The sequence below is a fragment of the Anser anser genome, assembly GCF_964211835.1.
Source record: "Anser anser genome assembly, contig: SUPER_W_unloc_2, whole genome shotgun sequence".
NCBI classification, from domain to species: domain Eukaryota; kingdom Metazoa; phylum Chordata; class Aves; order Anseriformes; family Anatidae; genus Anser; species Anser anser.
In genome coordinates this window covers 979,130-994,454 of record NW_028154230.1, presented here as the reverse complement: position 1 = coordinate 994,454, position 15,325 = coordinate 979,130, and the positions used below count along the sequence as shown (strand labels likewise).

Sequence of the window (15,325 nt, the reverse complement as noted above, 5' to 3'; positions counted from 1 at the left end):
CAGGTGGCATATCCTATCCCAGGACTGGTTTCAGCCGTAAACAACAAACAGTTACGAGGAGAGGTGTAGCTCTGTAAATATTTTTGTTGCCTTGGGTGAATTGGTGTCTGGTCGCACTGAGTGGCCCGCGTGGTAGCTGGGAGATGGCCGACGGGGAGGACTGAGATGTTAAAGCTGCCTGTGGTTGCCTGCCCCCAGCCCCAGCCCCAGCCCCGTCCCCGTGTGCCATCCCGATGGCAGTAGCGCCTGGAACCTCAAACTAAAGCGAGCGTATTCTGATGTCGTTACCCTCCAAGCCTGTCAGAGAGGCAGAAGCGCTGTGGCCTACTCAGGCAGGAACCGCGCGTGTGGGGACGGCCATGTCCCTGCCGCCGTGTCGGGCCAGTTTGAGCTCCGCTCTCCCTGGGGCTGCTGCAGGGCACCGCGGACCACGCTTGGGCAGCCTTGGGGGGCACTGCCTATTTTTCCAGAAGCCTCCTCCCCAGCTGAGCACAAACCCAGTTGTGATGTGCCAGGGCTGAGCACAGGCTTTGTATTCCTCCCCGCCACCCCGTGCGCGGGAGGTGCAGCTTTCCCCCTTAGAAACACCAGCAGTTGAAGTGGGGCTCTCAGGGAAGGTTGTGGAGCAACTTCTGAAAAGGTAAGGCCTGCCCTGGCAAAAGCGGGGATCTGCCTGCGGGGAGCAGCGCCCAAAAGCCACCAGCGTGTTTGGGGTGGAGCTGATAGGGTCATAAATAATAGTTGGGGCTACGAGCGCGAGGTCCCGCATTTGGTCCGGGGCAATCCTAAGCACGAATCCAGGCTGGGCGGAGAATGGATGGAGAGCAGCTCTGAGGAGAAGGGCCTGGGGGCGTTGGTTGATGAGAAGCTCGTCAACCGGAGCCGGCAATGCAATGGACGCTTGCAGCCCGGAAAGCCACCCGTATCCTGGGCCGCATCAAAAGGAGGGCGGCCGGCAAGTCGAGGGAGGTGATTCTCCCTCTCTGCTGCTGTGCTCTTGTGAGGCCCCACCTAGAGTAAGTACTGTGTTCAGCTCTGGGGCCCCCAGCACAAGAAGGACGGGGACGTACTAGAACGCGTCCAGAGGAGGGCCACGAAGATGACCAGGGGGCTGGGGCACCTCTCCCAGGAAGGCAGGCTGAGGGAGTTGGGGTGGTTCAGCCTGGAGAGAGAAGAGAAGGCTCCGGGGAGACCTTGGAGGGGCCTTCCAGTACCCAAAGGGGGGGCCCTACAGGAAAGCTGGGGAGGGACTCTTTGTCAGGGAGAGGAGCGATAGGGCAAGGAGTAATGGTTTTAAACTCAAAGAGGGTAGACTTAGACTGGATAGTTGGAAGAGATTCTTTCCTGAGAGGGGGGTGAGGCACTGGAACGGGTTGCCAGGAGAAGTGGCGGATGCCCCGTCCCTGGAAGTGTTTAAGGCCAGGTTGGATGGGGCTTTGAGCAACGTGGTCTAGTGGAAGGTGTCCCTGCCCAGGGCGGGGGGGTTGGAATTAGGTGATCTTTAAGTAAGGTCCCTGCCAAGCCAAGCCATGCTATGATTCTATGATCGGAGCAACCGTTCTGTGGAGCTCGTTTCCCAGCCGTGCAGGGCCCGGCTTCCCTCCGCGGAGCCGCCCAGCCCGTTTTCGGGCGCCCACTTCCTCCCTCCCGGTCGGATCCCTCCGCGCCCCGAGGGCACGCGACCTCCCTGAGCGCCGATAAGCACCGGGTCGACGGGAGCGGAGCCGCCGAGAGGGCGGGGACAAGGGAAGAGGGCAGGCGAGGCAGCCAATCGAGGCGCGGGAGCGGTCGGCGGCGATCTGTCGGCCCAATGAGCGCCGCGGAGGGCCGGGCCGAGTGCGGGAAGGGAGGGGGCGTTGTACCGAGCGGGCGCCGTCATGGCCGACGGGATCGTTAGGGCGCAGGCCGCCTGGCCCGGCGGCGGCGCTGCCGCTGCAGCCGCTTTCGGAGAGGTCGCCTGCAAGGGCAAGGAGGTCCCCGCCAACGTTCTCCGTGAGGATGAGCGGTCGTGGGCGAGGAGGTAGCCGCGGCGTCGTCGTGCGAGTCTTCTCTTTCCTTCCTTCCCTCGGCCGCTCGCAGGCCCTCTGAAACGAGGGCCCGTCGCGGGTCCCGGGAGTGCGGCAGGGCGGGTGGTGGCCTTGCTGCGGGAGGGAGGGAGGGAGGCAGGGAGGGACGGACGGACGGACGGTCGGTCGGTCGGTCGGTCGGTCGGTCGGGGTCTCTCCGGCTCGTGGCGCTCTCTACTGCAGCGCCTCTAAAACCCCGCGCTTCTTCGGTGCGCGTCCCGCCTGCCCCCGGGGTGCCACGGCGCGTACTGGGTCGCCGGCGCAGTCGGTCTCCTTGGGGGTTCGGACTGCCTGCGTATAGGCAGCGAGCATCGCAGTAGTGACCGTAATCAGTCATTTCTGCGTAGCAGAAACGCAGGTCTTGATGCGCCTCGTGACAGCGTTCTAGAGACGCCCCGGCTCGGCCGTGCTAGGCTTTGGTTATGGCACCACCCCCACCGCGCACGCGAGCGCACGCTCTCTCCAAAGTGGCTTGTGAAAGGGAAGAATTGCAGCTTTTCCTAGCTTTCTTAAACATCTAGAAGCCAGTCAATCCCGCAGGCTGCTGGTCCTCACTTGAGGCAGGGGGGGAACTTAGAACTGCTTTTGGAGTGTAGTTGGCTATAGCGAATGGTCTTGAATTTGCTTAGCTCGCTGTACCGAAGGCCTGTTTCACAGTTGAGCGATGTTATAGGGGGGAGAAGTGTGAGGAAGGCTCGTAATTCTCGATTGTCGCGCAGTGAAAGGCGATGGTGAGTAAGAAGTGCAAAGCATCTGTGGAATCGAGTCTTATCGGCGCTGTTTCAGTCGCATCTAAAATAAATCAAACTGCCGGAAGTCGCTAATCTGAAGTACTCGGCTGTCTCGTTGCCCCCGTCACCTTGCGTGCTGGATCCTGCTTCTGGTGCCGTATGCAGTTTCGGTCTGCTGGTGATTTGGGGAGTTCCCTCGCAATTAGTTGCGAGTCGATGGTTTCCTACAGATCGGTGGTATTCGTGTTTCGCAGGTGATACCTTGGCCTCGGTCTGGAGGTGTCTGACGTAGAGCCGGCCGTAACGGGCTAACTTGGAATGTTCTTTCCCCTGAGTACGTGGCGTTATCGAGGACGGAGAGTTTATACAGCCTCAGCCGGATTACTCCGGGTTCTTTGAAGATGCCTTCCTACCTCTGGCCGAGGCAATATTTGGACATAACTGAAGGACAGTTAGCAATTGTTTGCCGCTTGTGTGTTTTGCGTGTAGAAGGTAGAGAACTTTGCCTATTCAAAGATCGCTTAAGAAGAATCGCTGTTTTGTCGTGCGCGTTTGGGGTACCTGATAATCTGCTTCGGTAGGACGAGTTCGGTGGGGCATAGTGATTTGCTTAAGCTGTTGCCTTTCTCTGAAGCTGACTGCGTTGTAACTGTTTACTCTTCCTCCAGCGCCTTGCGTTCCGTGATAGTTCGCCTCAGGCTCCAGTGTTTTTTCCTAGTCCTTCCTGAGAAGGCAGTTGTCCGGTTATGTGAAGCAGAAGATTCTGGCGGACCCGTGAGTACTGTGGGAGCTTTCTTTTCGCTAGGCTGGCTGTACCTGTAACTAGTTTGTAACTTCCTAGACTCTTTCCCGTCCCCTCTTTTCCTCTGGATGTTGCGGAGGGGCGCACAGTAGGCTATTTTGGGTTTTCCGATGCTGTAGTCTTTTGCCTCTAGCTTGTAATGGAGTTGAGCTTTTTGACTAAGAGCGGCGATATAAAGCGATGCTGGTCTCCGGCTACGCGCTTGTAGTGCAAAAAGCAGTGTTGTTCCGAAGTACGGTCTGATGCCCGTTTTCACGGTTTCCAGACAGCGGCGGTGGTACTTTGACTATGCAGAAGAGGGCTTGGGGTTTGGGCAGGTCAGAGGCGAGGAAAGGGAAAGCTGGTTGAGCGGCGCTGGGTGTTTGTTTCGCTGTTAGCTATGCAAGTCAAGTTCCAAGGCTTTGTGAGGCCACGCAAAAGAAAAGGCACCGTGAAGCTTTTATTTTCCGCCAGAGCGGCTTACGTTGCCCGAAGCTATGATGGGGGCTTTAACCCCCGAGACAAATTTAGCTTCTGTGACTGTTTTGTAGTCTGTTCCTGTCTAGAGGGTAATTCAAAGAGCAGCGGTTGAATCGTGAAGGATTAGCTAACCGTGTTCTGTGGATGGTTCTCCGCTCGCGTTCGTTCTGTGCGTCGTGGCACGTTATGTTAGGTAACGTTATTTCCTTTTTCCAGCTTCTTGGGCGTGTAATGGTTGTTGGCAAGAAGTGTGCTGCTAACCTGGACCTGACCAATGGATTCCGGATGGCTGTGAATGCCCACCCTCGGGCCCTTCGGGCTGTCGTGTACATCTACGTATTCTGGGTGGCGGTCAGTTGGGCCGGCCTCCTGGCTAAGGTTTTTGCACCGCAGGCGTCACTGCACGCGTACGGGTCGCCGCCGAGTAGGTTTCATATGTTGCCCGTCAATCTAGCCCCTGTTGACGTATGATTTTTTTTGTTTTTTTTTTCCTGGACGGCTGTCTATGGAGGGTAATAAAGAGCTTTGAGCAGCACTTGCACAATAAAGATGGAGCATGGGGATATGACCTCTGTCTTGTGTGTCTTGCCGATGGAAATAGTTCTGCAAGTTAAAAGAATGTTTCGGTCTGTTGACAGTGTCGTGTAGATGGTGGTTTGCCCAGTCATTTGAAACGCGAAGATAGAAGCGCTCGGCGGTCCTGTGGGTCTCCATCTCCCTAAGACGATCTAGGATGTGCTGTGTGTTTGAGGCCTTGCTATCTTCCCCCTGCTCCCAAATAAAAGGGCGTGCTTTTATTGCGAAACAGCCGCATCGAGGACTGGCAGATGTAGAACCAGAGAAGAATAAGGTTGGAAGAAAGCTTCCAGGCATCGTCTGTTGTCTGCCCCTGTCCCGAGGAGGCAGAATAAACTCTACCCGGTGTGATTTCTGACAGGTGCTTGTCAGCCTGTTCTTGACTACCGTAGGAGTTTTGCTACCGCTTTCTTTTCAGTCGTGGGTTTCGCAACTTCGAGAAGTAATTTCTCCCACAGACGCTTTTCAAAGCGTAGAAGGCTCTGGGATGCTTGAGTCGGCTTCTGAACGTTCAAGACTCGGCTGCCGTTCCCTTTATTTTTTTGTATGTATTTTTAGAGTCTTTTTTTTTCCTAAACGAAGTCCGTTGTTCAGGAACTAGAAGAAGGATTAGCTAAAGGCACCATAAGGCGTTTAAATGCGATCACCTCTCGTGCTTTGTTAGACCTCTGGCTTTGCTGTGCTCCTTGTTTAATTGCGGTTACGTTCAAGGCTTACTGGAGCGTGGGAGCGTTAAAATGCTATTAAATATTTTTAGTGTTTGAAACTTGCTAATGAAATGATTTTTGTGACTCCGTTCCTCACAAAGAAACTCGATTCCTTAGCAGGAGGAATGATCTTTGTTACTGGATCTGTTTGCGGGGTTAACGATTGCAGCTGTGAATGACTAAAGTCTTTTGAAGAAGCTGAATGATAAAAACCAAACCGAAACAAGAAACAGCCCTTGTTCTACTCGAAGTAATATAGAATTTGCCGTTTGCGGGGTCAGATGAAAATAGTTGTGGAAGTCAACTACTTGGGGGGGGGGGGGGGAGGGGAGGGGAGGGGAGGGGTGGGTGGAGGTGGAGATGCTGTTGCCCTTTCAGGGAAAGCTTCTTAAATTGGCACTTGATCAACTGTTCTGTTTCTGTATTTGTCCTTGGTCTCTTTCATTGGTCTGTTTTGTTGACGTAGAAGAGCCCATGGAACTGCTCAAAGAAACCTGTGCAAATGGACCTTGAGTAAGTATTTACGTGTTCAACTGTTCCCCAGTCCGTCTAGCTAATGCTATCAGCGCTTGTAGTCTTTCACAAAAGGTGTTTAATTCCTGAGAAAGTAGAGGAGGAAGACGATTGGTAATCTCTTTGCTTAATAGGCACTGTTAGACAACCGTAGAAGGCGAAGAAATTTGCCCCCGAGGCACCAATTTGACCCTTCCTTTAGCCTGTACGCTTTCAAAGAGCATATCATAGAACCATAGAATGGCCTGGGTTGAAAAGCACCTTAAAGATCATCTAGTTTCAACCCCCCTGCTCTGGGCAGCGTTGCCAACCACTAGAGCAGGCTGCCCAGAGCCGCGTCCAGCCTGGCCTTGAATGCCTCCAGGGATGGGGCATCCAGAACCTCTCTGGGCAACCCGTTCCAGTGCCTCACCGCCCTCTGAGTGAAAAACTTTCTCCTAATATCTAAGCTAAATCTCCCCTGTCTTAGTTTAAAACCATTCCCCCTTGTCCTATCGCTATCAACACGTGTATTTTTACTCCTGTATATACAGATTCGTAGGGGTTGGAAGGGACCTCAAGAGATCGTCGGGTCCAACCCCCCTGCCAGAGCAGGTTCCCTAGAGCAGGCTGCCCAGGTAGGCGTCCAGACGGGCCTTGAATATCTCCGGAGAAGGAGACTCCACAACCTCCCCGGGCAGCCTGTTCCAGCGCTCCGTCACCCTCACCGTGAAGAAGTTCTTTCGCGTGTTGGTGCGGAACTTCCTGTGCTCCAGTTTTTGGCCGTTGCCCCTTGTCCTATCCCCACAAACCACTGAAAAGAGGGTGGCCAAGTCCCACTGTCTCCCACACTTAAGATATTTGTAATCATTGATAAGATCCCCTCTCAGTCTTCTCTTCTCAAGGCTGAACAGGCCCAGGTCTCTCAGTCTTTGCTCATAGGGGAGATGCTCCAGGCCCCGTATCATCTTTGTTGCCCTCCGCTGGACTCTTTCCAGGAGATCCCTGTCTCTCTTTGTACTGGGGAGCCCGGAACCGGACACGGTACTCCAGGCGAGGCCTGCCCAGGGCAGAGTAGAGGGGGAGGATCACCTCCCTTGACCTGCTGGCCACGCTCCTTTTAACGCACGCCAGGATCCCGTTGGCCTTCTTGGCCACCAGGGCACGCCGCTGGCTCATGGTCAACCTGTCGTCCACCAGGACCCCCGGGTCCTTCTCCGCAGCGCTCCTCTCCAGCAGGTCATCCCCCAGCCTGTACTGATACACGCGGTTGTTCCTTCCCAGGTGCAGGACTCTACGCTTGCTCTTGTTAAACTTCATTTGGCTTCTTCCTGCCCAGCTCTCCAGCCCGCCCAGGTCTCGCTGAATGGCAGCACAGCCTTCTGGCGTGTCGGCCACTCCTCCCAGCTTTGTATCATCGGCGTACTTGCTGAGGCTGGACACTATTCCCTCGTCAAGGTCGGCGATGAAGATGTTGAACAAGACCGGACCCAGCACCGACCCCTGGGGAACACCGCTAGTCACAGGGCTGCAGCCGGACTCTGCGCCGCCGATCACCACCCTCTGAGCTCGGCCGGTCAGCCAGGTCTCAACCCACCTTACCGTCCACTCGTCTATCCCACGCTTTCTCAGCTTTGCTAGCAGGACGTCGTGGGAGACAGTATCGGAAGCCTTGCTAAAGTCAAGGTAGATGACATCCACTGCTCTCCCTCCATCAACGCAGCTGGTGATGCCATCATAGAAGGCAACGAGGTCGGTCGAGCACGATTTCCCCTCGGTGAATCCATGCTGACTACTCCTCATAACCTCCTTCTCTTCCAATGGCTTGGAGATGGCATCCAGAACAAGCTGTTCCAACACCTTTCCAGCTGTTCCAACACCTTTCCAGGGACGGAGGGGAGACTGACCTTTCCAAGAGCTCCACATCCTTCTTGTGCTGGGGGCCCCAGGCCTGCACGCAGTATTCCAGGTGGGGTCTCCCAAGAGCAGGGTAGAGGGGGATAATCACCTCCCTCTCCCTGCTGGCCACCCCTTTTTTAATGCGGCCCAGGACACAGTTGGCCTTCCGGGCTGCAAGCGCGCGCTGCTGGCTCGTGTCCAGCTTCTCGTCCATCAGGACCCCCAAGTCCTTCTCCGCAGGGCTGCTCTCAAGTTCTTCTTCTCCCAGTCTATAGAAATACCTGGGATTGCCCCAGCCCAAGGTCAACGCCTTGCACTTGGCCTTGTTGAACCTCATTAGGTTCTCATGGGCCCACTTCTCCGGCCTGTCCAGGTCCCTCCGGACGGCATCCCTTCCCTCTGTTGTATCGACTGCACCGCTCAGCTTGGTGTCATCTGCAAACTTGCTCGATTCCGTCGTCTGTGTCATTGCTAAAGATGTTGAAGAGCACCGGTCCCGAGGCCGACCCCTGAGGGACACCGCTTGTGACCGGCCTCCACCCAGACATAGAGCCGTTGACCACAACCCTTTGGCTGCGACCAGCCAACCAATTCTTTATCCGCCCAGCAGTCCATCCTTCAAATCCATACCTCTCCAATTTAGAGAGAAGAATGTGGTGAGGGACCGTATCAAAGGCTTTGCTCAGTCCAGGTGGCATATCCTATCTCAGGACTGGTTTCAGCCGTAAACAACAAACAGTTACGAGGAGAGGTGTAGCTCTGTAAATATTTTTGTTGCCTTGGGTGAATTGGTGTCTGGTCGCACTGAGTGGCCCGCGTGGTAGCTGGGAGATGGCCGACGGGGAGGACTGAGATGTTAAAGCTGCCTGTGGTTGCCTGCCCCCAGCCCCAGCCCCAGCCCCGTCCCCGTGTGCCATCCCGATGGCAGTAGCGCCTGGAACCTCAAACTAAAGCGAGCGTATTCTGATGTCGTTACCCTCCAAGCCTGTCAGAGAGGCAGAAGCGCTGTGGCCTACTCAGGCAGGAACCGCGCGTGTGGGGACGGCCACGTCCCTGCCGCCGTGTCGGGCCAGTTTGAGCTCCGCTCTCCCTGGGGCTGCTGCAGGGCACCGCGGACCACGCTTGGGCAGCCTTGGGGGGCACTGCCTATTTTTCCAGAAGCCTCCTCCCCAGCTGAGCACAAACCCAGTTGTGATGTGCCAGGGCTGAGCACAGGCTTTGTATTCCTCCCCGCCACCCCGTGCGCGGGAGGTGCAGCTTTCCCCCTTAGAAACACCAGCAGTTGAAGTGGGGCTCTCAGGGAAGGTTGTGGAGCAACTTCTGAAAAGGTAAGGCCTGCCCTGGCAAAAGCGGGGATCTGCCTGCGGGGAGCAGCGCCCAAAAGCCACCAGCGTGTTTGGGGTGGAGCTGATAGGGTCATAAATAATAGTTGGGGCTACGAGCGCGAGGTCCCGCATTTGGTCCGGGGCAATCCTAAGCACGAATCCAGGCTGGGCGGAGAATGGATGGAGAGCAGCTCTGAGGAGAAGGGCCTGGGGGCGTTGGTTGATGAGAAGCTCGTCAACCGGAGCCGGCAATGCAATGGACGCTTGCAGCCCGGAAAGCCACCCGTATCCTGGGCCGCATCAAAAGGAGGGCGGCCGGCAAGTCGAGGGAGGTGATTCTCCCTCTCTGCTGCTGTGCTCTTGTGAGGCCCCACCTAGAGTAAGTACTGTGTTCAGCTCTGGGGCCCCCAGCACAAGAAGGACGGGGACGTACTAGAACGCGTCCAGAGGAGGGCCACGAAGATGACCAGGGGGCTGGGGCACCTCTCCCAGGAAGGCAGGCTGAGGGAGTTGGGGTGGTTCAGCCTGGAGAGAGAAGAGAAGGCTCCGGGGAGACCTTGGAGGGGCCTTCCAGTACCCAAAGGGGGGGCCCTACAGGAAAGCTGGGGAGGGACTCTTTGTCAGGGAGAGGAGCGATAGGGCAAGGAGTAATGGTTTTAAACTCAAAGAGGGTAGACTTAGACTGGATAGTTGGAAGAGATTCTTTCCTGAGAGGGGGGTGAGGCACTGGAACGGGTTGCCAGGAGAAGTGGCGGATGCCCCGTCCCTGGAAGTGTTTAAGGCCAGGTTGGATGGGGCTTTGAGCAACGTGGTCTAGTGGAAGGTGTCCCTGCCCAGGGCGGGGGGGTTGGAATTAGGTGATCTTTAAGTAAGGTCCCTGCCAAGCCAAGCCATGCTATGATTCTATGATCGGAGCAACCGTTCTGTGGAGCTCGTTTCCCAGCCGTGCAGGGCCCGGCTTCCCTCCGCGGAGCCGCCCAGCCCGTTTTCGGGCGCCCACTTCCTCCCTCCCGGTCGGATCCCTCCGCGCCCCGAGGGCACGCGACCTCCCTGAGCGCCGATAAGCACCGGGTCGGCGGGAGCGGAGCCGCCGAGAGGGCGGGGACAAGGGAAGAGGGCAGGCGAGGCAGCCAATCGAGGCGCGGGAGCGGTCGGCGGCGATCTGTCGGCCCAATGAGCGCCGCGGAGGGCCGGGCCGAGTGCGGGAAGGGAGGGGGCGTTGTACCGAGCGGGCGCCGTCATGGCCGACGGGATCGTTAGGGCGCAGGCCGCCTGGCCCGGCGGCGGCGCTGCCGCTGCAGCCGCTTTCGGAGAGGTCGCCTGCAAGGGCAAGGAGGTCCCCGCCAACGTTCTCCGTGAGGATGAGCGGTCGTGGGCGAGGAGGTAGCCGCGGCGTCGTCGTGCGAGTCTTCTCTTTCCTTCCTTCCCTCGGCCGCTCGCAGGCCCTCTGAAACGAGGGCCCGTCGCGGGTCCCGGGAGTGCGGCAGGGCGGGTGGTGGCCTTGCTGCGGGAGGGAGGGAGGGAGGCAGGGAGGGACGGACGGTCGGTCGGTCGGTCGGTCGGTCGGTCGGTCGGGGTCTCTCCGGCTCGTGGCGCTCTCTACTGCAGCGCCTCTAAAACCCCGCGCTTCTTCGGTGCGCGTCCCGCCTGCCCCCGGGGTGCCACGGCGCGTACTGGGTCGCCGGCGCAGTCGGTCTCCTTGGGGGTTCGGACTGCCTGCGTATAGGCAGCGAGCATCGCAGTAGTGACCGTAATCAGTCATTTCTGCGTAGCAGAAACGCAGGTCTTGATGCGCCTCGTGACAGCGTTCTAGAGACGCCCCGGCTCGGCCGTGCTAGGCTTTGGTTATGGCACCACCCCCACCGCGCACGCGAGCGCACGCTCTCTCCAAAGTGGCTTGTGAAAGGGAAGAATTGCAGCTTTTCCTAGCTTTCTTAAACATCTAGAAGCCAGTCAATCCCGCAGGCTGCTGGTCCTCACTTGAGGCAGGGGGGGAACTTAGAACTGCTTTTGGAGTGTAGTTGGCTATAGCGAATGGTCTTGAATTTGCTTAGCTCGCTGTACCGAAGGCCTGTTTCACAGTTGAGCGATGTTATAGGGGGGAGAAGTGTGAGGAAGGCTCGTAATTCTCGATTGTCGCGCAGTGAAAGGCGATGGTGAGTAAGAAGTGCAAAGCATCTGTGGAATCGAGTCTTATCGGCGCTGTTTCAGTCGCATCTAAAATAAATAAAACTGCCGGAAGTCGCTAATCTGAAGTACTCGGCTGTCTCGTTGCCCCCGTCACCTTGCGTGCTGGATCCTGCTTCTGGTGCCGTATGCAGTTTCGGTCTGCTGGTGATTTGGGGAGTTCCCTCGCAATTAGTTGCGAGTCGATGGTTTCCTACAGATCGGTGGTATTCGTGTTTCGCAGGTGATACCTTGGCCTCGGTCTGGAGGTGTCTGACGTAGAGCCGGCCGTAACGGGCTAACTTGGAATGTTCTTTCCCCTGAGTACGTGGCGTTATCGAGGACGGAGAGTTTATACAGCCTCAGCCGGATTACTCCGGGTTCTTTGAAGATGCCTTCCTACCTCTGGCCGAGGCAATATTTGGACATAACTGAAGGACAGTTAGCAATTGTTTGCCGCTTGTGTGTTTTGCGTGTAGAAGGTAGAGAACTTTGCCTATTCAAAGATCGCTTAAGAAGAATCGCTGTTTTGTCGTGCGCGTTTGGGGTACCTGATAATCTGCTTCGGTAGGACGAGTTCGGTGGGGCATAGTGATTTGCTTAAGCTGTTGCCTTTCTCTGAAGCTGACTGCGTTGTAACTGTTTACTCTTCCTCCAGCGCCTTGCGTTCCGTGATAGTTCGCCTCAGGCTCCAGTGTTTTTTCCTAGTCCTTCCTGAGAAGGCAGTTGTCCGGTTATGTGAAGCAGAAGATTCTGGCGGACCCGTGAGTACTGTGGGAGCTTTCTTTTCGCTAGGCTGGCTGTACCTGTAACTAGTTTGTAACTTCCTAGACTCTTTCCCGTCCCCTCTTTTCCTCTGGATGTTGCGGAGGGGCGCACAGTAGGCTATTTTGGGTTTTCCGATGCTGTAGCCTTTTGCCTCTAGCTTGTAATGGAGTTGAGCTTTTTGACTAAGAGCGGCGATATAAAGCGATGCTGGTCTCCGGCTACGCGCTTGTAGTGCAAAAAGCAGTGTTGTTCCGAAGTACGGTCTGATGCCCGTTTTCACGGTTTCCAGACAGCGGCGGTGGTACTTTGACTATGCAGAAGAGGGCTTGGGGTTTGGGCAGGTCAGAGGCGAGGAAAGGGAAAGCTGGTTGAGCGGCGCTGGGTGTTTGTTTCGCTGTTAGCTATGCAAGTCAAGTTCCAAGGCTTTGTGAGGCCACGCAAAAGAAAAGGCACCGTGAAGCTTTTATTTTCCGCCAGAGCGGCTTACGTTGCCCGAAGCTATGACGGGGGCTTTAACCCCCGAGACAAATTTAGCTTCTGTGACTGTTTTGTAGTCTGTTCCTGTCTAGAGGGTAATTCAAAGAGCAGCGGTTGAATCGTGAAGGATTAGCTAACCGTGTTCTGTGGATGGTTCTCCGCTCGCGTTCGTTCTGTGCGTCGTGGCACGTTATGTTAGGTAACGTTATTTCCTTTTTCCAGCTTCTTGGGCGTGTAATGGTTGTTGGCAAGAAGTGTGCTGCTAACCTGGACCTGACCAATGGATTCCGGATGGCTGTGAATGCCCACCCTCGGGCCCTTCGGGCTGTCGTGTACATCTACGTATTCTGGGTGGCGGTCAGTTGGGCCGGCCTCCTGGCTAAGGTTTTTGCACCGCAGGCGTCACTGCACGCGTACGGGTCGCCGCCGAGTAGGTTTCATATGTTGCCCGTCAATCTAGCCCCTGTTGACGTATGATTTTTTTTGTTTTTTTTTTCCTGGACGGCTGTCTATGGAGGGTAATAAAGAGCTTTGAGCAGCACTTGCACAATAAAGATGGAGCATGGGGATATGACCTCTGTCTTGTGTGTCTTGCCGATGGAAATAGTTCTGCAAGTTAAAAGAATGTTTCGGTCTGTTGACAGTGTCGTGTAGATGGTGGTTTGCCCAGTCATTTGAAACGCGAAGATAGAAGCGCTCGGCGGTCCTGTGGGTCTCCATCTCCCTAAGACGATCTAGGATGTGCTGTGTGTTTGAGGCCTTGCTATCTTCCCCCTGCTCCCAAATAAAAGGGCGTGCTTTTATTGCGAAACAGCCGCATCGAGGACTGGCAGATGTAGAACCAGAGAAGAATAAGGTTGGAAGAAAGCTTCCAGGCATCGTCTGTTGTCTGCCCCTGTCCCGAGGAGGCAGAATAAACTCTACCCGGTGTGATTTCTGACAGGTGCTTGTCAGCCTGTTCTTGACTACCGTAGGAGTTTTGCTACCGCTTTCTTTTCAGTCGTGGGTTTCGCAACTTCGAGAAGTAATTTCTCCCACAGACGCTTTTCAAAGCGTAGAAGGCTCTGGGATGCTTGAGTCGGCTTCTGAACGTTCAAGACTCGGCTGCCGTTCCCTTTATTTTTTTGTATGTATTTTTAGAGTCTTTTTTTTTCCTAAACGAAGTCCGTTGTTCAGGAACTAGAAGAAGGATTAGCTAAAGGCACCATAAGGCGTTTAAATGCGATCACCTCTCGTGCTTTGTTAGACCTCTGGCTTTGCTGTGCTCCTTGTTTAATTGCGGTTACGTTCAAGGCTTACTGGAGCGTGGGAGCGTTAAAATGCTATTAAATATTTTTAGTGTTTGAAACTTGCTAATGAAATGATTTTTGTGACTCCGTTCCTCACAAAGAAACTCGATTCCTTAGCAGGAGGAATGATCTTTGTTACTGGATCTGTTTGCGGGGTTAACGATTGCAGCTGTGAATGACTAAAGTCTTTTGAAGAAGCTGAATGATAAAAACCAAACCGAAACAAGAAACAGCCCTTGTTCTACTCGAAGTAATATAGAATTTGCCGTTTGCGGGGTCAGATGAAAATAGTTGTGGAAGTCAACTACTTGGGGGGGGAGGGGAGGGGAGGGGAGGGGTGGGTGGAGGTGGAGATGCTGTTGCCCTTTCAGGGAAAGCTTCTTAAATTGGCACTTGATCAACTGTTCTGTTTCTGTATTTGTCCTTGGTCTCTTTCATTGGTCTGTTTTGTTGACGTAGAAGAGCCCATGGAACTGCTCAAAGAAACCTGTGCAAATGGACCTTGAGTAAGTATTTACGTGTTCAACTGTTCCCCAGTCCGTCTAGCTAATGCTATCAGCGCTTGTAGTCTTTCACAAAAGGTGTTTAATTCCTGAGAAAGTAGAGGAGGAAGACGATTGGTAATCTCTTTGCTTAATAGGCACTGTTAGACAACCGTAGAAGGCGAAGAAATTTGCCCCCGAGGCACCAATTTGACCCTTCCTTTAGCCTGTACGCTTTCAAAGAGCATATCATAGAACCATAGAATGGCCTGGGTTGAAAAGCACCTTAAAGATCATCTAGTTTCAACCCCCCTGCTCTGGGCAGCGTTGCCAACCACTAGAGCAGGCTGCCCAGAGCCGCGTCCAGCCTGGCCTTGAATGCCTCCAGGGATGGGGCATCCAGAACCTCTCTGGGCAACCCGTTCCAGTGCCTCACCACCCTCTGAGTGAAAAACTTTCTCCTAATATCTAAGCTAAATCTCCCCTGTCTTAGTTTAAAACCATTCCCCCTTGTCCTATCGCTATCAACACGTGTATTTTTACTCCTGTATATACAGATTCGTAGGGGTTGGAAGGGACCTCAAGAGATCGTCGGGTCCAACCCCCCTGCCAGAGCAGGTTCCCTAGAGCAGGCTGCCCAGGTAGGCGTCCAGACGGGCCTTGAATATCTCCGGAGAAGGAGACTCCACAACCTCCCCGGGCAGCCTGTTCCAGCGCTCCGTCACCCTCACCGTGAAGAAGTTCTTTCGCGTGTTGGTGCGGAACTTCCTGTGCTCCAGTTTTTGGCCGTTGCCCCTTGTCCTATCCCCACAAACCACTGAAAAGAGGGTGGCCAAGTCCCACTGTCTCCCACACTTAAGATATTTGTAATCATTGATAAGATCCCCTCTCAGTCTTCTCTTCTCAAGGCTGAACAGGCCCAGGTCTCTCAGTCTTTGCTCATAGGGGAGATGCTCCAGGCCCCGTATCATCTTTGTTGCCCTCCGCTGGACTCTTTCCAGGAGATCCCTGTCTCTCTTTGTACTGGGGAGCCCGGAACCGGACACGGTACTCCAGGCGAGGCCTGCCCAGGGCAGAGTAGAGGGG

General features: G+C 55.1%; 2 protein-coding genes across 2 annotated transcripts; both read left to right on the top strand.

Annotated features, from left to right (window-relative positions):
• Positions 1-1,830: 1,830 nt before the first annotated feature.
• Positions 1,831-5,400, top strand: LOC310888881 (adenosine 5'-monophosphoramidase HINT1-like). Its single transcript, XM_083852501.1, has 4 exons — positions 1,831-2,020; positions 3,466-3,571; positions 4,275-4,482; positions 4,697-5,400. Exons 1-4 carry the CDS (start codon positions 1,878-1,880, stop codon positions 4,741-4,743), a joined length of 504 nt encoding a protein of 167 aa, XP_083708627.1. The 5' UTR covers positions 1,831-1,877; the 3' UTR covers positions 4,744-5,400.
• A 4,811-nt stretch (positions 5,401-10,211) lies between these two features.
• LOC310888880 (adenosine 5'-monophosphoramidase HINT1-like) lies at positions 10,212-13,816 on the top strand. The gene is made up of 4 exons (XM_083852500.1): positions 10,212-10,440; positions 11,882-11,987; positions 12,691-12,898; positions 13,113-13,816. The coding sequence occupies exons 1-4, from the start codon at positions 10,298-10,300 to the stop codon at positions 13,157-13,159; spliced, it is 504 nt and encodes a 167-aa protein (XP_083708626.1). The 5' UTR covers positions 10,212-10,297; the 3' UTR covers positions 13,160-13,816.
• Positions 13,817-15,325: the final 1,509 nt, after the last annotated feature.

Coding starts and splice junctions, on each gene's coding strand:
- LOC310888880 (XM_083852500.1), top strand. CDS start 10,298: ATGGCCGACGGGATCGTTAGGGCGCAGGCCGCCTGGCCCGGCGGCGGC. Junction 10,441..11,881: donor GAGCGGTCGTGGGCGAGGAG/GTAGCCGCGGCG, acceptor CTCTTCCTCCAG/CGCCTTGCGTTCCGTGATAG. Junction 12,899..13,112: donor CGCGTACGGGTCGCCGCCGA/GTAGGTTTCATA, acceptor GTCTGTTGACAG/TGTCGTGTAGATGGTGGTTT.
- LOC310888881 (XM_083852501.1), top strand. CDS start 1,878: ATGGCCGACGGGATCGTTAGGGCGCAGGCCGCCTGGCCCGGCGGCGGC. Junction 2,021..3,465: donor GAGCGGTCGTGGGCGAGGAG/GTAGCCGCGGCG, acceptor CTCTTCCTCCAG/CGCCTTGCGTTCCGTGATAG. Junction 4,483..4,696: donor CGCGTACGGGTCGCCGCCGA/GTAGGTTTCATA, acceptor GTCTGTTGACAG/TGTCGTGTAGATGGTGGTTT.